The sequence below is a fragment of the Moschus berezovskii genome, chromosome 8 (genome assembly GCF_049115385.1).
Source record: "Moschus berezovskii isolate FMDL1 chromosome 8, NW_MosBer_1.0, whole genome shotgun sequence".
Lineage (NCBI taxonomy): Eukaryota > Metazoa > Chordata > Mammalia > Artiodactyla > Moschidae > Moschus > Moschus berezovskii.
This window is the reverse complement of record NC_142467.1, coordinates 93,186,105-93,208,226: the sequence shown is the minus strand read 5'-3', so window position 1 is coordinate 93,208,226 and position 22,122 is coordinate 93,186,105. Positions and strand designations below refer to the sequence as shown.

The following is a 22,122-nucleotide window of genomic DNA, read 5'->3' as shown; positions in this document are numbered from 1 at the left end:
GGTTAAGACTCAGGCTTCCAATGCAGGGGGTGCGGGTTCAATCTTCGGTCAGGGAACTAAGATCCCACATGCTGTGCAGTGAGACCAAAAAATAAAAGTAACAAGCTGTCCTCACCCCCAGGCCCTGCCCTCTCTGGTCCCCCATGACCTCCCCGCTCCTATTTCACTGGGAGGACCAGCAATGGCTAAGACACCTGCTGAGGGTCAACCAGTGGTGGAGACATGGCGACTGGTGTGGTGAAGAATTGTTTAACGGACTCACCTAGTGGCTTCAGGCAGGACTGACCTGCTTGAAGGTTAGAGGTCAAGAGAGGTCACTGGGGACAGTGACCCTCCGTTCAAAGGTGGCCACAAGGGACAGAGTGTCAAATGCCCAAGACAGGGGTCTTGTCCACTGCTCGCCCCCTGTTCCTCCCCACTCCAGCCCCTTCGGCTCTCAGTTCCCTCTCTTGGCAGCGTGGCTGGACCCGTGACCCTGAGCTCCATCAGCTGCCCCACAGGCGGGGGAAAAACCAGCTCCATGTGAGACCTCTGGCCCAGTTTCAGTGGCAAGAATTTCCCGGGAGCCTCGTTGTAGGGCATGCGGCCCAAACCATGGGTGACAGTGACATTCCCTGCCAGGGCCCTGCTGGGAGGCCTCCGGGTCAGCTCACCCTGGCACACGGGCTCCCAAAACAGACCTCCCTGTCCCCAAAGAGCCCAAGATCATTGAAAATGACCATCCCATGCCATCCTGTGAGATTCCACTGATGGAAAACATCCAGAACAGGCCAATCCATAGACACAGAGAGTGGGTTCCTAGCTGTCAGGGACTGGAGAGAGCCTGCTGATGGGGACAGGGTCTCCAGACCCAGACAGAATATTCTAGGTATTCTGTACAACATTGTGAATGTGCTAAATGCCATTAATGATAAATTTTTTAAATAACTCATTAGGCCGTTTCGGAGAAGGCAATGGCAAGCCACTCCAGTACTCTTGCCTAGAAAATCCCATGGACGGAGGAGCCTGATAGGCTGCAGTCCGTGGGGTCACTAAGGGTCGGACACGACTGGGCGACTTCACTTTCACTTTTCACTTTCACACATTGGAGAAGGAAATGGCAGCCCACTCCGGTGTTCTTGCCTGGAGAATCCCAGGGATGGGGGAGCCTGGTGGGCTTCCGTCTATGGGGTCACACAGAGTCGGACACGACTGAAGTGACTAAACATGCACACACACGTTTGTTTCCAGAAAAGACTGGGGGCAGGAAGGGAACTTTAATCACAGAGAGGCAGAGCCAGAAGGAGGCCTCAGGAAGAACCCAGGTGGGCTTCCCATTCTGGTGACAGGAGCCAGAAGCAAGACAGGCCATGACTTAAGGTCACCCAAGTCGCTGTGCCCCATCCTGGCACGTGAAATCTGCTCTCTTTGCACCCTGCCCAAGACCAACGCCACATCCCATGCACGCGGACAGAAGTCAGAAACCTCCCTTCTCACTGATGCTTTATTTCCCATAAAAATCCCCCAAAGCCGGTGGAACTGATGTCTTTACATCACAACAGTAATCATAATGATTTGTTTTAAAAAACCACAAAGCTGGCTGTTGGGAGGATGGGCGTGTGAGCTATGACCTCGGGTCGGGGTGGACTTAGGGCGCACCCGTGTGTCACAGAGGAAAACCCAATGTCCCTTCACAAGGAGGGCTCAGTGTCCGTTGCGTTTCAGTCAGAACTGCCCTGTGAATAGAAATCTTCCACAAAGCCCACTTCAGAGGGTAGGGCTAGGCTCCCGCCTGGATACGGTGGCCCCATCTGGGTGGAGCGGCACTTCGGAACCTCACGCACCTGTGGAGAGGTGGCCGGCCTGGAGACCGCCTCCCTGGGGTGCTCTCTCTCTACTCTGGAGGGGTCTGCGTGGCTGGGTTGGGGTTCTTGGTTCCACTTGCCTGTTGTTTGCAGCTGCTGGTGGTCCTGAGGGGTGGCAGGTGGGCCACAGTGAACTGGGAGGCGGGGTGGGGGTCCGTGTTGAAATTTCTTGTTTGGCCAGAATCTTTAGGCCACAGACTCCTTGAGGGTGGGAAGGTCTGCCCATCTCGTCCCTCTGTGGCCTCTGCACACGTATTTTTGCGCACATGGTCAGTTGTGTTCGACTCTTTGAGATCCCACGGACTGTAGCCCGCCAGGCTCCTCTGCCCATGGGATTCTCCAGGCAAGAACACTGGAGTGGATTACCATTTCCTCCTCTAGGGGATCTTCCCAACACAGGGATCGAACCTGCGTCTCCTGTGTTGGCAGGCAGATTCTTTACCACTGGGAAGCCCCATTGGCTCTGCAGGCTCTCAGTAACTGTCAGATTGGGTGGAAAGCATCAGTTCCTATCCCCGGCTCCTTTCTCACTGTCACTGAAGCACTGTTTCTAGGAGTTACTGCATATACTGTACTGTGGATTTGTGGGCCTTGCAGGCCACGTGTCCATCTCATCAGCAGAGCAGAACCAGTCACTGGAACCTGGAGTTCAACGCGGCCCTGCAGATGCCGAGGCACCTTTTATAAAAGGAGGCACTCTGGGAGGGGTGGGGCAGAGTAGACTCAGGATGGAGGGGCCTTTCGGTGGGGGGATGGGAGTGGAGGAAAGCAGCCTGCCTTGGGTGCCAGATAACTCATCTGAGCTGGGAACACGGATCCTGTCCTTTATTTGACATTCAGGAAACAGGCAGAAATACAAATTAAAAAACCCCACCAGACACCCAAAGGCCCCAGCCTTGCAGGAGCAGTGCTGGGTTCCAGAAGACAGAGGCCCAAGGCCCTGCATTTTCCAAGATGGGAGCCTCTGGTGGGACAATTCCTGCCAGGCGGAAAGACTTGTTGTCCTTTTGCCTCAGTGCTGAGTGCCGCTGGCTCCCTCCTGTCATCAGGGTAACCCTAGATGCACCCCCTTGATGCCAAGAATCTCCTACTTGGAGATGACTGGGGTAGGGGGTCGACCAAACCTGGATGACGCCAGCCAAGAAGCCAGCCACAGAGGCCAGACACCGCCCCTGCTTGACTTCTGCCCAGATTTGTGGAAACAGAGGGCTTCCCTGGTGACTCAGATGGTAAAGAATCTGCCTGCCATGCAGGAGACCCGGGTTTGATACCTGAGTCGGGAAAATCCCCTGGAGAAGGAAATGGCAACCCACTCCAGTATTCTTGCCTGGAGAATCCCATGGACAGAGAAACCTGGTGGGTTATAGTCCATGGGTCAATGGGGTCGCAAAGAATCAGACACAACTTAACTACTCACACTTTCCATGGAAACAGAAACCCTCAGGGTCGTAGGGGACCGCAGGGGACCATTCTGTGCGAGCACTGCTCATCCTTTTCTTGAATGCCTTGAGAGACGGGGAACTCACTCCCTCTAGAGCCCACTTGACTGGCCTTTGGAGCACATTAGAAAGGTCTTTTTCTTTCCTCCCTAAGAAAATCTGTCTCCTTTTAATGCAGGTGGCCATAGTATCCAGACCACTGCAATTTATTTTTCCCAGTGACATTTGTAACACTCAAAAGTCCAGTACCCTGTATATGCTTTCTTATCTGTCAGTATTTCTGCGATGAGCTTATCTTGAAAGCTGGTTTCTCAGCTTCTACTCCTGGTGGGAACCCAAAGGGGCACATCCCAACCCCATGCTAGAGGGAGGGATTGGGGAAGTGAGGAGGCTCATTCTCTTGGTAGGAGGTATTGGTTGGGATTGCCCTGTGGCACGGCCTCTGCCTTCAAGGGGCTGGAGAATGTTCTAGACTAAGGGAAAGTGTGGATTTGCAACTGTAGGGCAAGGATGATTATCAGTGGCCCTCGTTGGTGCCATGGGCTCTGATGTTCCCCAAGGAGGTGGGAGTTATAGGACTTGAGGGGGTTGGTTTAAAGGAAAATCCGTGAGTTCCAAGGTCAGTCAGTTCTCCCAGGACACGGTGCTTCTGGGGGTGGTGCTGAATTTCCAGGCCCGATGCCCAGGACTGCAGAGACTGTTCTAGGAGGAAAGGCACGAGGAAGAATCCAGACCCAGCCAGGGAGTTGGTGGGTATCTGTGGCTCCAACCTGGACCAGGTGACAAGCAAGAGAAGGGTCCTGACCAGGAGTCTGTGCAGTGGGATGGGGTTTCTGAGGCCACCAAGACGCACGGGCCATGCTCGATGCTTCTCGCTCTTCTTGGCCATGAGCTCATGAGTGTGGAAGGGTGGAGAATTGGGTCCTTTTCCAGATGCATTAATACTGCATCATTTTTTTAGAAAGTGTTTTCAAGCAAGTAGAAAGGATGTTGGGTTTCAGAGACGGATGGGGGAGACAGGCACCCCAGCGGAGACTGGGACTTGGGGTGAGATGAGGATGAGATCCAGGGCCGCAGGGCGTCCGACAGAGGTTTCTTGGCATCTGAGACCTTTTGTGTCCTCCTCTGTGCTCCTGTTACTTCAGGACATGCTGGAGAGGGAGAGACATGGTCAAGTTACCATGATTGGATTTAGAGAAAGTGGAAAACTTTCCATGTGTGTGGAATTCAAAAGAATGATTTAATCTGGCTTTGGCATGCCCTCGACAGCAAGAGTGGCACCTACCTTGCAAAGTCTGCCACCTACCACCCACCTTCCAGGTGTGGTTCTAAAGGGCACCTCTCTCTTGGTGCCCCAGTCAATGAGTAGGTCCCAGGGCAGGTGCCCTCAATCAAACCGGGTCAGTTTTCAATTCACCCATCTAGTTACCATCCTTCCATCCACTTATCCAACCAACCTTCTATCCATCCACACACTCATCCATTTATCCACCCATCCATCCATCATCCATCCACCCATCCATCCATCCACTTATCCAACTCACCATTCACCCCTCCATCCACTTATCCAACCAACCATCCATCCATCCACACACCCATCCATCCAACCATCCATTTATCCATCCAACCATCCATTCAAGTAACCATCCATCCATCCACACACCCATTCAACCATCCATCCATCGACTTCTCCATCACCCATCCACCCATCTGTCCATCTATCCATTGGACCCATCTATCTGTTTATCCACCCACCCATATACCTGTCTATCTACCTATCCATCCATCTATCCACTCATCTGTCCATTTATCCATTGTTCCCAACCATTCTTTCTATTATGTATTTAATCATTTTAAAAGAGCTTGTTTTTTATTATCTCTGCCTGAGGATCCCTGCTGCTGCTGCTGCTGCGTCACTTCAGTCGTGTCCGACTCTGTGTGACCCCACAGACAGAAGCCCCCGTCCCTGGGATTCTCCAGGCAAGAACACTGGAGTGGGTTGCCATTTCCTTCTCCAATATGTGAAAGTGAAAAGTGAAAGTGAAGTCGCTCAGTCGTGTCCGACCCTTAGCGACCCCACGGACTGCAGCCTACCAGGCTCCTCCATCCATGGGATTTTCTAGGCAAGAGTACTGGAGTGGCTTGCTATTGCCTTCTCCGAGGATCCTTGGGGGGATCTAATTCTGCTGTTTTTTGTATCTGACTTTTTTCATGGTGAATGATTTCCTTGTGTGTTTTGTGTCTGTGGACGGGGACTTATTTTCGGAACGTATAGACTGAGATGGTCTTGTCAGAAATGCATTGAGAACTTGCCTCTATTCAGTGTCTCTGGGGCAGTACTGGCTTAAGTCCATTTTTGATGTTTCTTTCTCAGCTTGGGGCTTCTTGGGTCACATGGATAGTATTAAGACATGTAGCTGGCCCATGTTACAGATTTGTAGCAGAGAATGTGGTCAAGGATTAACCCTGCACATTCCAAAGAAAAGACTGGCCCTTTCCCAGCCCCTCGGAGGCCACCTCCATGACCTTGGAATGTCCTTCTTGATAAGATTATCTTTGTTTGCCTGGGACCTTGGGTCATGCTGGATAGTCTATGCTGACAGTGTGACTAAGACAGGAGCTGTGGACCATGTGGTATCAGCTCAATCTCTGGAAGGGCTAGAGACGAAGGTCAGCCACGTGTACAGCCCGCCACGCACGTGACTGACCCCCAGTAAACACCCTGGACACCAGGGCTCCTGGCAAGCAGCACAGGCTGGTGACACTGGTGTGCATCGCCACACGTGGATGCTGGGGGAATAAAGGGCTGTCCCCACAAGTCCCCTGGGAGATAGCAGCTGGAACTCACACCTGTCTGTCTTTGCCCAGCCCCATACAGCTCTTCCTATCGCTGATTTCGATCTGCATCCATGCGTCCACTGTGATAAACCATGACTGTGAGTGGATCTGCTTGCTGAGTCCCGTGAGTCCTTCCAGCAAACCATGGACCCTGAGGGTGGCCCCCAGGACCCATGACCCACAGGGAGGCTTTTTCTGGCATCGAGAGCTGGGCAGACACACTGAGATAGGTAGTGGGCAAGCAGCTGAGTTAAATCCCAGGTTTCAGGGGTCCTGGCTATGGATGAATGTCTCAGCCAGGGTCCTCAGTCTGGGACCTCCCATCATTGCACCCCCTGGAGTTGGGCAGGGACCAGCTGCTCACTCAACCCCAGAGGAGGCCCCGTTGTCATGGTAACCACGATCTCTCTGCCTCCCTGGTGCAGCATCCGTCCTCCACCACCAAGTCACGGGGCACTCATCCAGGCTAGGTTCCACTTAGAACGTTTCCCAAAAAAAGTGCCAAGAACAACCCCTCCCTCCACCCCCAGCTTCCCACGTACCTCGTTTCCTGATCTTCTGTGGCCAGAGCAGACCTGTGGGAAAAGGAAGGAGTCCCAGCATTAGTTGCCTTTTTGGGGGGCCTTGGCATTTGGCTGTGAGCCCTGTGAGGGCCAACATGGCTGCATCCTGATCTGGCACAAAGCAAGCATCAGCATGTGTCTGCTGTGTAACAAATGAGCCAGGACAGGTAGTCATGAGGACGGCCAAGCCACTTGGCTGCCACAAAGTGAAACCACCAGTGTTCCTCCAGGTCCACCCACCTGGAAGGTGGAACCCACCCACCAAGGCCTATACAAAGGCCAGCCAGAACCTCCATCTGAGAGCAGATCCTGGTCTCTCAGGCACATCAGTTGCCCTTGGTCCCCATGCTTGGCCTGTGACAGATGCAGGGCAAGAGGGGGAGGAGGGGACAGTCCCAAGATATAGCCACTGCCCTCAAAGAGCCCAAGGACAGAAGAAGAAGGGTACAACAAGCAGCAAAAGCAGGAGGCAGATGGCACAGAAGGAGACAGGGAAGGAGGGAGGGGGCTTCCAGAGACCAAGGAGGGGCCAAGCCATCTGTCTGCACATCCCAGGGGGAGGTACTGAAGGACTTTTATAATAACAGAGAGTCACTGGGTTAAAGACAGATTAGCAGGGGGATGGGAGTGGAAGGAACTGCTTAGTCGGGTACAGGGTCTCCCTCTGGGCTGAAAGAATGTTTGGGAGAGAGGTGCTGGTTGCCCAAAACTGTTGTTGTTCAATTGCTCAGTCACGTCTGACTCTTTGCAACCCCATGGATTGCAGCACACGAGGCCTCCCTGTCCTTCACCATCTCTGGGACTTTGGTCAAACTCCTGTCCATTGAGTCGGTGATGCCCTCCAACCGTTTCCTCCTCTGTTGCCCTCTTCTTCTTTAGCCTTAATCTTTCCAAGCATCCAGTTCTTTTCCAACGCGTAGGCTCTTTGAATCAGGTGACCAAAATATCGGAGTTTCGGCTTCAGCATCAGTCCTTTCAATGAATATTCAGGGTTGATTGCCTTTAGGATGGACTGGTTTGATCTCTTTGCAGTCCAAGGGACTCTAAAGAGAGGTACTAAATTCCCATTAAAATGGTTTGATGGAGTAGGTCTCATGGTGGACTTTTCTTTTTTTTTTGCTTCATTACAAAACATACAGGATCTTAGTTTCCAGACCAGGGATTGAACCTGCATCCCATATAGTGGAAGTGTGGAGTCTTAACCACTGGATCACCAGGAAAGTCCCAAGGTGGTCTTATTTCAGCACCACAGTGACCCAGATCACCTTCATCTGATGTTCTTTGGACTCAGCAGCCCCTGACTGGTGTGAGCTCTTGCCCACAGCCACCTGGACTTACCTGTCTTCCACCAGCGCCGCCTCCACCTTCTCTTCAGACCGGGGCAGGACATACTCCGGCTGAGGCCTCGCACTGGGAACAGAAAGAGGTGAGCAGGGGTGACCAGCTGGCCGAGTGGGCTGAGGGGCACTTGGCTCCCACTGCCCCTCCATCTGGGCTGCCGTGACCTGACAGCAATCTGGAAAGGGTTTGCCTGCCCTGGGAAGCGCTGGGGCCCAGAGGGTGGAGCAAGTGATGGGATGGTCAGGAATTCATGAAGATGAAGGCCACAGGGAGAAAGAAAGAGAAAAAATAGAGAAAGAGAGAGAGAAAGCAAAGCAATAATGAAGAATAAAAGATAACAACCCCTGAAGGGTAAAACCAGATTCCAACACAAAGAGAAAGAATAAAAAGAAAAAAAATATATATATATACATATAAAATAAGAAAAATATAAATAAGAGGGATCAGAATAATAACAAAGATTAGAAAATAAAAGCATAAGAAACCACAATCACAGAAAACTAATCAAACTGATTACATGAACTACAGCCTTGTTTAACTCAATGAAACTATGAGCCATGCCATGCAGGGCCACGCAAGACGGACAGGTCATGGTGGAGAGTTCTGACAAAACGTGGTCCACTGGAGAAGGAAACGGCAAACCACTTCAGTATTCTTGCCTTGAGAACCCCATGAACAGTAAGAAAAGACAAAAAGATATGGCACCGAAAGATGAACTCCCCAGGTCGGTAGGTGCCCAATATGCTACTGGAGAAGAATGGAGAAATAACTCCAGAAACAAGGAAGAGATGAGCCAAAACAAAAACAACTCCCAGCTGTAGATGTGACTGGTGATGGAAATAAGTCCAATGCTGTAAAGAACTGTATTGCATAGGAACCTGGAATGTTAGGTCCATGAATCAGGGTAAATTGGAAGTGGTCAAGCAGGAGATGGCAACAGTGAACATAGACATTTTAGCAATCAGTGAACTAAAATGGACTGTAATGGGCAAATTTAACTCAGATGGACATTATATTTACTATTGTGGGCTAAGAATCCCTTAGAAGAAATGGAGTAGCCCTCATAGTCAACAAGAGTACCAAATGCAGTTCTTAGGTGCAGTCTCAAAAATGACAGAATGATCTCTGTTCGTTTCCAAGGCAAAACTTTCAATATCACAGTAATCTAAGTCCATGCCCCAACCAGTAATGCTGAAGAAGCTGAAGCTGAACGGTTCTATGAAGACCTACAAGACCTTCTAGAACTAACACCCAAAAGAGATGTCCTTTTCATTATAGGGGACTGGAATGCAAAAGTAGGAAGTCAAGAGATACCTGGAGTAACAGGCAAGTTTGGCCTTGGAGTACAAAATGAAGCAGGGCAAAGGCTAACAGAGTTTTTCCAAGAGAATGCACTGGTCATAGCAAACACCCTCTTCCAACAACAGAAGAAAAGACTCTACACATGGACATCACCAGATGGTCAACACCGAAATCAGATTGATTATATTCTTTGCAGCCAAAGATGGAGAAGTTCTATACAGTCAGCAAAAACAAAACCTGGACCTGACTGTGGCTCAGATCATGAACTCCTTATTGCCAAATTCAAACTTAAATGGAAGAAAGTAGGGGAAACCACTAGACCATTCAGGTATGGCCTAAATCAAGTTCCTTACAATTATATACAGTGGAAGTGACAAATAGACTCAAGGGATTAGATCTGATAGAGTGCCTGAAGAACTATGGATGGAGGTTTGTGACATTGTACAGGAGGCAGTGATCAAGACCATCCCCAAGAAAAAGAAAGGCAAAAAGGCAAAATGGTTGTTTGAGAAGGCCTTACAAATAGCTGAGAAAAGAAGAGAAGCTAAAGGCAAAGGAGAAAAGGAAAGATATAAGCATCTGAATGCAGGGTTCCAAAGAATAGCAAGGAGAGATAACAAAGCCTTCCTCAGTGATCAGTGCAAAGAAACAGAGAAAAACAACAGAATGGGAAAGACTAGAGATCTCTTCAAGAAAATTAGAGATACCAAGGGAGCATTTCATGCAAAGACAGGTGCAATAAAGGGACAGAAATCGTATGGATCTAACAGAAGCAGAAGATATTAAGAAGAGGTGGCAGGAATACACAGAAGAACAATACAAAAAGGATATTCATGACCCATGGCTTTACTGTGCAGAGGATAAGGCCCAGGCCCCCAGGAGGATCCCCAGGGCCCTGGGCAGGGGAATACCAGATGGACTCCCCTCTTTTCCATACCCGGAGGGACCCCTGCTCTGTCTTCCCTCTTTCCTGCACCCACAGGACCTACATGGGAGAGGGTGCCCTTGGAGGTGTTCCTGGAGGACAGAGGGGGTCCCAGAGAGTAGAGGCGGGCCCTGGAGGATGGAGGGGGCCCTGGGAAGGAGGAAGGAACTGGAGGATAGGGGGTGTTCCCAGATGGTGGAGGGCCCTTGGAAGGGAGAAGGAGGGGGCATGCAGAGTATGGGGACCCTGGATGGTGGAGGGTTTCCTGGATGGTGGAGGGCTTGGCCTGAAGGGAGGAGAGAGCCCTTGAGGGCAAGAGGGGAACCCCACGGAGCACAGGGCCCAGTCCAGAGGACAGATTGGGGTCCCCAGAGGGATGAGGGGTCTCTAGAGGTGTAACAGGAGGGAAAGGGGCAGGGCACAACTTTTGAAAGAATGACACAGCACAAGGACACAACATAAACCAGTAAGAATCAAATAGGTCTAAGAAGGGAGACAAGTGGACTTGGATTAGACCCTCGATCTCCAAGCTCAATGACACACCCAGAGGCAGCACGACACTTCAAAGGCACTGTCAAAAGACCAAGGGGTGGACAGTTGCCCAGTTCCTGGAAATCTCCACTCTTTCCCCCAAAATATTGGGAATAATCCTCCCACTCGTTAGCCTATGCAATTACCCACCCTATAAAAATGAACCACACCACATCTCATGGCCGCGCTTGCCCTCTGCAATGGCCCACACTCTGCCTGTGGAGTGTACTTCTCTCTGCATCTGCATAAATCCACCGCTTACCTATCACCTTGTCGCTCACTAAATTCTGCGGTGAGATATCAAGAACCTGAGTTTCATTAGGTCCTGAAACAAGGCACTGTGGGTTTTGGCTGGGTTCGAGTCCCAATCTGACATAAATGGTTTCAAAGGGAGGAGGAAACTGGAACGCAGGGAGCGGAGGGGGACCTGGGGGGTGAGCCCCGGGGGGTGGATGAGGCCAGGAGAGCGCAGGTGCTCCTGAAGGGTGGAGGGCTCAACCTGGGGGCCTTAAGCGGCTCCCCAGGGCCAAGCCCCCACTGTCATCTGCATCATTAGAAGGACTCTACTGAGCCCACTATTTTTGCCGGGTGGGTTACACTGGTCCTAATTCCTCATGATAACCCGCAGGATGGCTGTGAATTTTTCACTTGCCTAATGTTATGCTGAGACTGAGCAGGGGATCCTGGATTCCAGCCTGGGTCTGACTCCAATCCCTCTAGAGAAGGCAGGGCTTTGAACCACATGCGTGCGTGACATGGATCCCAACTGAGTTGGAGCCGCCGGCTTCCCCCAGCCGTGACCCAGCTCAGCGCCAGCCCCAACCCAGCCAGAGTACGGGCCGCTCCGCACAGACCTTTCTCTCCTGGCCTTCAGCCGTTCCTCCTCGTACCTGGAAGAGAGAAAAAGGAGAAGGCTTAAGAGGTGGCCTGGGAATCCCCTCCCCTCTGGGAAGAGGAAAGCAGTCTCACTGTCACATCTGAACACACGCCAGGCTTCAGAGCAGACAGGATAGCCTGCAGCTACTTTCGAAGGCCCCACCTCACCCCACCCCAGGGCAGGGATAGCTGTTTTACTGGCATATTCCAGTGTCTGGTGTCATGCTGCAACTCAGCAGACATTTCTAGCATCTGCCCTAAACAAAGCCAGGATAAAGCAAGTAATTATTAATGTGGCTTTGTCTACAGACGCTCCAACCTCCAACAAAGGGCCAGAGAGTCAATATTTTCAGCTTTTCAGACCAGTCTCTGTGGCAACCCCTTGATTCTGTTGTAGCTCAAAAGCAGCCGTGGACGGTTTGTAAATGGACAAGTATAGCTGTGTGCCAATAAAACTTTATTTATAAAGACAAGCCAGGGGCCAGGACTCACTGGCCTCTCTGCCTGCACTAGAGGGGCCAGGTTCGCTGTGTTTTGTCATTTCACAGGCACCTGTTTCACTCTATTTCCCTCTGTTCTGCTCTCCCACTCAGGTCTGGTTCTCTGGCAGCCTGACTGGGCGGAGCATGGGTGGTTGGGAGATGAGCAGCTCTGGCGATGATGGGGATGGAAGTGGGGTGGTGTTCCCACGGCACAAGACACTCACTGTAGCACGCAGTCTGGGATCTGCACGTGCTCCATGGGGATGAGCTGCTCCAGATCTTCCAAGCTGTGCACATACTGGATCTTGTTGATGAACTTGACGCTGGCAGGAGGAGAAGGAGGGACACATCTGAAAGCCAGCCCTTGGGGTGGTGACTCAGGCTCAGAGGGAGCCCTATTCCAGGATGCCCCAGCACACTCACCCAAACCTCCCTCTCAGCCCATGCCAGACCTCACCCCCTGCCCCTAGTGCGGGTACAGAGCAGAACCTGGGGTCTCCGCCTGCAAGAAGGGAAGGCTCCTGAGCCGCATGTCTGACACCAGTCCCCGCTGAGCAGAGTTGTTGTTCAGTCGCTCAGTCGTGTCTGACTCTTTGAGATCCCATGAACTGCAGCACACCAGGCCTCTCTGTCCTTCACTATCTCCCTGAGCTTGCTCAAACTCACGTCCATTGAGTTGGTGATGCCATCCAACCATCTCATCCTCTGTCATCCCTTTCTCCTCCGGCCCTCAATCTTTCCCAGCATCAGGGTCTTTTCCAGTGAGTCGGCTCTTTGCATCAGATGGCCAAAGGATTGGAGCTTCAGGTTCAGTATCGGTTCTTCCAGTGAACATTCAGGGTTGATTTCCTTTAGGATTGACTGGTTTGATCTCCTTGCAGTCCAAGGGATTCTCCAGAGTCTTCTCCAGAACCACAATTTGAAGGCATCAATTCTTCGGTGCTCAGCCTTCTTTTTGATCCAACTCACATCCGTACAGGACTATTGGAAAAACCATAGCTTTGACTATATGGACTTTTGAGCAGAGAGGGAAGGAAGGAAGAAAGCACAGAGGGACGAGATGCTATTAATATCAGACTCCAGGCCCCATCTTCCCCAGGAGGTGCTCCTCTGTGTCAGTCTTCCCAAGAACACTTTCACAGCACAATCGTCACTGTCTGGTGGCGCCAGTAGTCACCTGGGCATGAGACAGATGCACGTGGGGACTGCTGATTCATCTTCCATTCTTCCAGGGTGAATGGCTTCTTCCTGTCCAAATCCAGCTCTGCCCACCGGCTACTACTGACATGACTGGTCACCAGCTTGGGGCTTTGAACGCGTGATTTTTTTTAAAACACATTACCTTAAATCTAATTTTGGTACAATGTCAAATAAACTCCTTTTCAAGGTCAAATCAGTTTTTCTAACAATGAGTTACGTTCTCTAAAGCTAAGAGAAAGTAACTGTACAATAAGTCATAAATTAATCAAATAGGGACTTCTCTGGTGGTCCAGTGGATAGGACTCCGAGCTTCCACTGCAGGGGGTCTGGGTTCGATCCCTGGTTGGGGAACTAAGATCCCACATGCTGAGGAGCATGACCAAAAAGTAAAATAATAAAATATAAAAAGAGGAATGAAAGAGTCTCTTGGTGAAGGTGAAAGAGGAGACTGAAAAAGCTGGCTTAAAGCTCAACATTAAAAAAAAACTAAGATCATGGCATCTGGTCCCATCGCTTCATAGCAAAGAGAAGGCGAAAAAATGGAAGCAGTGACAGATTTTATTTGCTTGGGCACCAAAATCACTGCGGATGATAACTGCAGCCATGAAATTAAAAGACGCTTGCTCCTTGTAAGGAAAGCTATGACAAAAATCTAGACAGTGTGTTAGAAAACAGACATCACTTTGCCGATAAAGGTCCATATAGTGGCAAATCACACGGTGATTTGGTCCATATCACACGGTATGAGGGATCTTAGTTCCCCCACCATGGATGGAACCCAAGTTCCCCTGCACTGGAAGCAGAGAATCTTAACCACTGGACTGCCGGGGAAGTCCAATTTTAAACTGTGTAAAGCAACAATATAGACTTCCCAGAGAGGAGCTGGAAAATGCTGATTAAAAAAAAAAAAAGACACATGACAACCCAGGTGGGCATCTGGACTCAGATCACGATCTCACCTGATGAAAGGGCGGGAGATGGCCAGAACGGTGCGGATGAACCAGGATGGGTGGACGATGATTAAGGACTTCAGGTTTTTCCGAAGTCTGTGTGGGGAGGCAGAGAGAGCAATATGGGCTCCCTGGGGGGGAAGCCCCGGGGAGGGAGCAGCTAACGGGTGTCACCCACTCTGTGTGCTCTGATGATCTCCATTCGGCGGGGAGGAGACTGAGTCTTGGTTAAGCTAAGCACACCCCCTCCACCCCTCCAAGAGTCTGCAGGTGGCAGAGCCGATGTCTGGTCCCAGGTCTCTCTTAATTTAGATTCTGCGCATCTGACTATGTGGCCATGTGCGTGCGTGTGTAAGTCACTTCATTCGTGTCCAACTCTTTGTAACTCCATGGACTGTAGTCCACTAGGCTCCTCTGTGCATGAAATTCTCCAGGCAAGAATACTGGATGGGGCTGCCATGCCCTCCTCCAGGGGATCTTCCTGGCCCAGGAATTGAACCCACATCTTTTACGTCTCCTGCATTGGCAGGTAGGTTCTTTACCACGAGTGCCACCTGAGAAGCCTCTCATTCCTGAAAGATTTTCTAGGGCCCCCAGTTCTAAGCCCCTGCTACGGGTGAGTTGAACTGCAGCCCTCTTTGTTTGGAACAGGATCACTGCAGGGGTCATTGGCTAAGGTGAGATCATAGCCAGGCAGGGCCTGCCCCCTAATCCACAGTCCCTGGGGTGTCCTTATAAAAGGGGACATTTGCACACAGGCGTGCACAGGGGCGGTTCTCCCTCACAGTTCCAGAAGGAACCAACCTTGCAGATAACTTGACCAAAGACTTCTTTCTAGCTTCCAGAACTAGGAGACGACACACGTCTGCTGTTTAAGCAACCCAGTCTGGCGCTTTGTTATGGCTGCCCCAGCCGCGCCTCTTCAGAGTCGGAGGGACTTCAGCGATCGGGTTCCGCTGCACACCGAGGCCGTCCCCCAGCCCCATCCACTCACCTCCTGTCGATCATCTGGTAGCACTTTTTCAGCCAGCCAATGCCCGGCATCCTCCGCCGGGGCGTGGCGCCGTTCAGGTATACGATCATGTAATCTTCCGCCACGAGGAGCTCCAGGCTGCTGATGACGTACCTAGTCACGGGGCACAGAGGATCGGGGACCCGGGAAGACTGGCTCAGAGTCAGGAAGCCCAGTTCCCCGGGACTAAGCCCTGTGGCCCCTGTCCTTTCTGTTTCCACCTGCCCTGGCTGTGTCACACCTGTTCAGGTGTCGTTGACTCTCCTGGCATGCTCAGCCTGGATAGCGGGGGAGGGGAGCAGAGGACTCCCAAATACCCCCCAAATCTGGGTCAGTGGGCACAATGACAGTTACTATCTTACTGAGGAGTTTTGTTTGTCTGTGTGTTTTTTTTTTTTTTTAAACTGAGTCCCTTGGACTGCAAGGAGATGAAACCAGTCGATCCTAAAAGGAAATCAACCCTGAACATTCGTTGGAAGGACTGATGCTGAAGCTGAAGCTCCAGTACTTTGGCCACCTGATGGGAAGAGCCTTTTCACTGGAGAAGACCCTGATGCTGGGAAAGATTGAGGACAGGAGAAGGGGATGACAGAGGATGAGATGGTTGGAGGGCATCACCAACTTGATGGACATGAATTTGAGCAAACTCCAGGAGAGTGGAGAACGGGGAAGCCTGGTGCCCTGCAGTCCATGGGTCAGAAAGAGTCGGACACACCTTAGCAACTAAACAACAATTTTTTTGAGTGTTTACTAGGTGCCAAGTGATTTATACTCTTGAACTCATCTAAGGTCTCCATTAATTCTGGAATGTAAGTTTCAACAGCCCCAGATGCCCTTGGGGGACAGATACCCACAGCCAGTGGTCCACTGCACCTGACTTTAGGGACCTGGGGTCCATCCCAGCCCTGTCTCCCCCTAAGTGATTTCAGAAGGATCCTTTCCTCTTTCAGCCTCCACTTCCCCATCTGTAAATCAGGGAGACTGGGCTCCCTGTAAGTCAGGCCACTTTCTGATCTGACATTCCATGGGTACTTCCTCTTCCTGTGGCCCACCTGGCACCCTCACCCCCCTGAGGAAGAAAGAGATCTTCATAATAGTGAAAATTGGAGTGATAACGATTTGCTGAGCTCTTACTGTCATCTGCCAGGTATTTTTTTTTTTTTTTTGCCACACCAGGAGGCATATGGGATCTTAGTTCTCCAACCAGGAATCAGACCCATGGCCCTGCATTAAGAAACTGAGGAAGGCGTGGTCTTAACCACTGGACACCAGTGGAGTCCCACCAGGTGCTTTATGCTTAATTACCTGTCTCCATCCTAGCAAAACTGTACCTGTGTGTCCTTGGGCGAGTGACTTAACCTCTCTGGGCCTCAAGCACTGCAGCCATGGAATGGGAGGCAGCTGTAACTACCCCACAGTCTTGCTGGGGATGGAACATGCTCTCACACACAAAGCCCTTAGCATTGTGGCTACCACACAGTGTGCGTGTGCGCTCAGGCACTTCAGTAGAGTCTGATTCTGTGTGACCCTGTGGACTGGGGCCTGCCAGCCTGCTCTATCCATGGGATTCTCCAGGCAAGAATACTGGAGTGGGTTGCCCTGTCCTCCTCCAGGAGATCCTGCCAATCCAGGGATCAAACCCATGTCTCTTGTGTCTCCTGCATTGGCGGGTGGATTCTTTACCACTGAGCCACCAGGGAAGCCCACCCCAGGTGGGCTTCCATAAATGCCCCATAAATGCTAGTGATGATGACGACAGCACCAGAGAGGCCCAGCGGGCAAGTAGAGGACTCAGATGCAGGTCTGCCCATGGTCCAGCCCTCCCTTGGTGCCGGGCAGAACCACCCAATGTGATCCTTGCTGCCTGTCCTGCCCACTGGCTGGGAACCTCAGAACTGTGGGCAGCTGGGATGGAGCAGCCAGGTCACTTACAGGAAGAGGTTCTCCATGATGTAGTGGTAGTCGGGGGAGCTGCTGTCCGGGAGGAAGCAGGCAGCAAAGACGATAATGGCGTTGAGACCTTCGCCATAGTACCCTGCGGACAGGCAGCTGGTGAGCAGCCGTGGACAGGGCTGGGCAGAGCCCTCTCCCAGCTCTGAGTTGCCCTGTGCTCTGCCCCATGCATGTGTCTTGTAGTTGGCCGGCCCCCTGCCACCCACTGCCCATACTCAGAGGACACAGCTCTGAGCCCCAGCAGCCTGGCTAGAGAAGCCAGAAAACACCTTCCATGGGGGGTGCCAGCCACCCTCATGAGCACCTCTGGTGTGCCCCCACGCATCTAAGCCTTGCCCCCATGTGAGTTTCACCCCTGCACACCTGGTCACTACAGCTTAACATCCCCCTGGCTCAGAAGAAGAGACCAAGGTTCAGAGAGGACCGCTACTGGGCCCTCTAATTGTTGGAGCCAGGAGGGGGCCCTCGGGGCCTGGTCTCACCTCCGTGGGTCACCACCCTCATGTAGGGCCGGATCATGTGTAGATCGATCCGGTGTTCCTGTTCCCCAATGATCACCGTCCTCCACAGACGTCCGTTGGCTGCACTGCCGTCCTCCGCCGAGCCGTCCCCAAACAGATCCGCGCTGTCCCCAGGCATGTTCTTGGCGGCGGCCACGGGGGTGTCATCTGGAGCAGGGCAGCAGGGAGGGTGAATAGGAGGGACGCCTGAATCTGGACATCTTGTCCCAGCCTCCCTCTCTGGGCTGCCTTGGCCGCCCGTGGTCTCTTCCTCTCCTCCCCAGGCCAAAGGAAGACCACTCATCTCACCCTTTTTCTGGGTAGAGCCCATTTCTTGCTGTGTGACCTTGCACACATTTTTTCTGTCTCTTGCCCATCTGTCATCCTACAATCTTCCCGCCTCAGAAAATAGCCTGGCTGTTTTCCCAGTTGCTCAGGTCCCAAACCCAGCTACCATCTTCGACCTCTTTCCCCTTCATATTTCACATCCGCCCAACAAATGCTGTACCTCTGCTTCTGTCCCCATGGACACCACCATTGCTACCTTTTTAAAAGTACTTATTTGGTTGCGCCCTCTTAGTTGCATCATGCAGGATCTTTAGTTGCAGCATGAGAAATCTAATTTCCTGACCAGGGATCGAACCTGGGCCCCCTGCATTGGGAGCATGGGGTCTTAGCCACTGGACCACCAGGGAAATTCCCTGTTGCTGTCTTTCTGACCTGTGTTCTTGCCTTGGAATATCAGTTCCTGTAATACCCACCCAGCGAGGCCAGTCCTGACAACCCTGCAGAAGAACCCTCCCCACCCTGGGAAGCCTGGTTCAGGGTGTCCTGGGCTGGGCACTGTGGACATTTAGAACCAGTCACTATCTGTGGAGGGCATCCTGGGTGCTATAGGGTGTGGAGCAGCATCCCTGATCCCACCCCCTCGATGCCAGGATCCCCCCAGTTGTGACAACCACAGATAGCCCCAAACCTGGCCCAGTGTCCCCTGGGAGGGTTTAATTGCCTGAGTGAGCCCCCCTGCCCTCTCCCATCACCTATTTCTCCATAGCACCAGCGACCAGGTGCAATTATCTTGTGTCTATTTGTTCTGTTACCCAGAGCCCGGCTTTCTGACTGCCCTGAGAGCAGGCAGGCACCATGTTTTCCTGACGGGTCCCTGCCCTCTCTACTCTACTCCCACATGGCAATCAAGACCCACTCCACATACACCTGTGGAATCAGGGGGCAGCCCCTCCTTCTGGTCTTGATCACTTTTGACCAAGTGAATCAGGTGAAAGACACATCTCCCAACAAAGTCCACAAGTCCACGAGAGAATTCACGTGGAGTCCCAGAGCCTGTTTTGGGCGTCTTGGATTGGAAGCCCTGCCCTAGGACTTCCTTGGTGAGCCAGTGGTTAAGACTCCATGCTTCCAATGCAGTGGAACAAGTTCCATCCCTGGTCTGGGAAATAAAATGCTACACAGCATGGCCAACCCCCCCCAAAAAACAACAAAAGAAGCCCTGCCCATCTTGAACCTCTGGGGAGGGAGAAGGAGGGGACTCTGGCACGATGGCCTCAGAAGCCGAGAGGAGCACTGGGGTCCGATTTGGGGGTCGGGTAGGGATGGTGAGTGACCGACCTCACCTTCCCACTCCAGCTCATTGCCGTTCCCCAGGAACTCCAGTGAGTCGGTCTCATCAGGGGTCTCGATGTCATCCACGTTGATGTCCAGGTCATCGGGGGTGTCCAGGAAGTCATCTGACAGCAGGGAGCCCTCACTCTGGTCCAGGGAAATGTTGATCTCAGGGGCCACCAGCGTCTTTCGCTTACGATGAGCCCCGTTGAAGTTCAGCGTGTTGGGAGGGGCTGTGGGGGGAAAGGGAAAATGGAAAGTCAAAGCAAAACAAAATCAGTCACTTGTTTTTTCTTCCCCTTCTCCTATTCCAGACCCTACAGACATCTGCTCTGCCCTGCCATGGGGAGTGCTTAGAAATCAGACAACATCCTTTCACAGCAGTGGTTAATGGAACCATCCAGCTCTGAGGTCAAGGGCAGACACTTGGACGTTGGACAGTCCTGGGTTCAGAGCCTGACCTTGCCACCCACCAGCTCTGTGACCCTACAGTGCCACCTTGCTCTGAGCTTGACTCAGTTTTACCATCTGCAAAACGGGACTCACAGGTGAGTCGAGTAAAGGTCAAAGGATGACCTGCGGATTAGACCCCAGGCAGCTTGGTCTCCAGATTGAGCTCCAGACCTGCCAGTATCTGCACCTTTTGTTCCTTCTGGCTAAGGCTGATGGAGAATGTCCGAGTTCTGCTTTTTGCCTTTCTGGGATGTGTGACTCTAACAATTAACTTTTAGTGATCACATAACACAGGCCAGGCCCTCTGCCAAGCCCTAGCCCACATTTTCATGTTCCGACTTCTCTAGACAGATATGTTTGCTCAGTCATGTCTGACTGTTTTCCACCCCAAGGACTGTAGCCTGCCAGGCTCCTCTATCCATGGGATTCTCCAGGCAAGAATACTGGAGTGGGTTGCCACGCCCTCCTCCAGGGGATCTTCCCAACCCAGGGATCAAATCCGTGTCTCTTATGTCTCCTGGATCTCCTGCCTTGGCAGGTGGATTCTTTACTGCTGAGTCAGTTGCAGCCTTGCTACTGCCCTGTTGGACAGATGAGTAAACTTAGGCACAAGGAGGCAGGATCTCCCCACGTCACTCTGAAGCCCATGGGGGTGGATATTCCCCATGGTTTGGACCACTTCCTCCTAAAGACTCTTAGCCTGGACTCTGGTCTCCTTATAAAAGGTGGTTTCACCTCCTGGGCTGCCCCCAAGGGGTTAAAACCATCTAACAGCCCTTGGAGCAGAGCTAACCCCTCAGGCTTATGGGGTTTGCAAGGAGAGGAAAGCCACCACCTCCCCCAAAGGCAGAACTGGGAAAAGAGGCTGACCTTCCAGAGACCCCAGAAATTCTCCCTGTTTCATTACACAGCTTTTGAAGACAAAATCAGTAAACCAGTAGGAGAGTCCCTCACCAACTCAATGGACATGAGTCTGAGCAAACCCCAGGAGATAGTGAAGGACAGGGAATCCTGGTGTGCTGCAGTCCATGGAGTCACAGAGAGTTGGACACGACTGAGCGACTGAACAACATCAAGGAGGATCTCATCCCTCTCTTATACTGGATGACATTCATAGATCCATAATTAAATGGACCACATTTTTTTAAAGTATTTATTTTTATTTATGTATTTGATTGTGCTGGGTCTTGCTTGCAGCATGTGGGATCTAGTTCCCTGACCAGGGATGAAACCCATGTCCCCTGCATTGGGAGCTTGGAGTTAGCCACTGAACCACCAGGGAAATCCTTGGACCCCCTTTTTTTTTCATTTTGAATCTCATATATATATATATTTTCACTTTGAATCTCTCGATCCATAAGCAACAGGTCAGACTGCTTCAAGAGACACTGCGGGATAGATAATATGCATTTTGGCAGAAAATTATAAAGACGCAAGTTACAGACCTCCCTGGTGGTCTAGTGGTTAGGGATCTGCCTGCTAATTCAGAAGACACAGGCTCAATCCTTGACCTGGGGAGATCCCACATGCCTCGGATCAACTAAGCTGGAGCACCGCAATTACTGAGCTGCACTCTAGAGCCCGAGCTCTGCAACAAGAGAAGCCACTGCAACGAAAAGCCTGCATGCTGCAACTAGAGAACAGCCCTCGCTTGCAGCAACTAGAGGAAGCCCTTGCACAGCAATGAAGGCCTAGCACAGCCAAAAAAAAAAACAACATAAGTCAGGTTTACCAAGCGTCTGCTATGTGTGAGGCACTGGCATAATTTCCTGCTCTCACCATGCCTTTGTGTGATGGGAAATATTACCCATTTTACAGATGGGGACATTGAGGTAGGGACCTTCCCAGGGATATGACCTCAGTCCTCTCAACTTACCCTGCCTTTTTCATGGGAAGTGTGTTAGGAGCAGTGAATCAGGCATGCTTGATTTAAAATACTGCTTAACCTGGTGGTCCAGTGCTTAAGAATCTGTCTTTCAATGCAGGGAATTTTGTTTGATTCTGGTTTCCCTGGTGGCTCAGATGGTAAAGAACCCCCCAGCAATGCAGGAGACCCGGGTTCAATCCCTGTGTCAGGAGAAGGGCATGGCAACCCACCCCAGCATTCTTGCCTGGAGAATTCCATGGACAGAGGAGCCTGGCGGGCTACAGTCCATGGGGTCGCAAAGAGTCGGGCACGACTGAGCGACTATTTTCATTCATTCATTCTTCCAGGAACTAAGATCCCACATGCCACGGAACAAATAAGCCTGTGCACCACAACTAAGACCCAACCCACCCAAAGAAATATGTA

The 22,122-nt window shown here is 51.6% G+C and overlaps 1 protein-coding gene across 1 annotated transcript in view; it reads right to left on the bottom strand.

Moving 5' to 3' along the window:
• Positions 1 to 3,599: 3,599 nt before the first annotated feature.
• Positions 3,600 to 22,122, bottom strand: part of ATCAY (ATCAY kinesin light chain interacting caytaxin) — a 35,407-nt gene continuing 16,884 nt past the window's right edge. Inside the window, exons 3-12 of the mRNA XM_055431432.2 lie at positions 19,388 to 19,609; positions 17,739 to 17,924; positions 17,236 to 17,338; positions 15,286 to 15,417; positions 14,301 to 14,387; positions 12,366 to 12,464; positions 11,638 to 11,673; positions 8,023 to 8,094; positions 6,664 to 6,696; positions 3,600 to 4,434 (exon numbers count right to left, since the gene is read on the bottom strand). Coding sequence (XP_055287407.1) covers positions 4,425 to 4,434; positions 6,664 to 6,696; positions 8,023 to 8,094; positions 11,638 to 11,673; positions 12,366 to 12,464; positions 14,301 to 14,387; positions 15,286 to 15,417; positions 17,236 to 17,338; positions 17,739 to 17,924; positions 19,388 to 19,609 — 980 coding nt within the window. The 3' untranslated portion in view covers positions 3,600 to 4,424. The remainder of the gene's footprint in view (positions 4,435 to 6,663; positions 6,697 to 8,022; positions 8,095 to 11,637; positions 11,674 to 12,365; positions 12,465 to 14,300; positions 14,388 to 15,285; positions 15,418 to 17,235; positions 17,339 to 17,738; positions 17,925 to 19,387; positions 19,610 to 22,122) is intronic.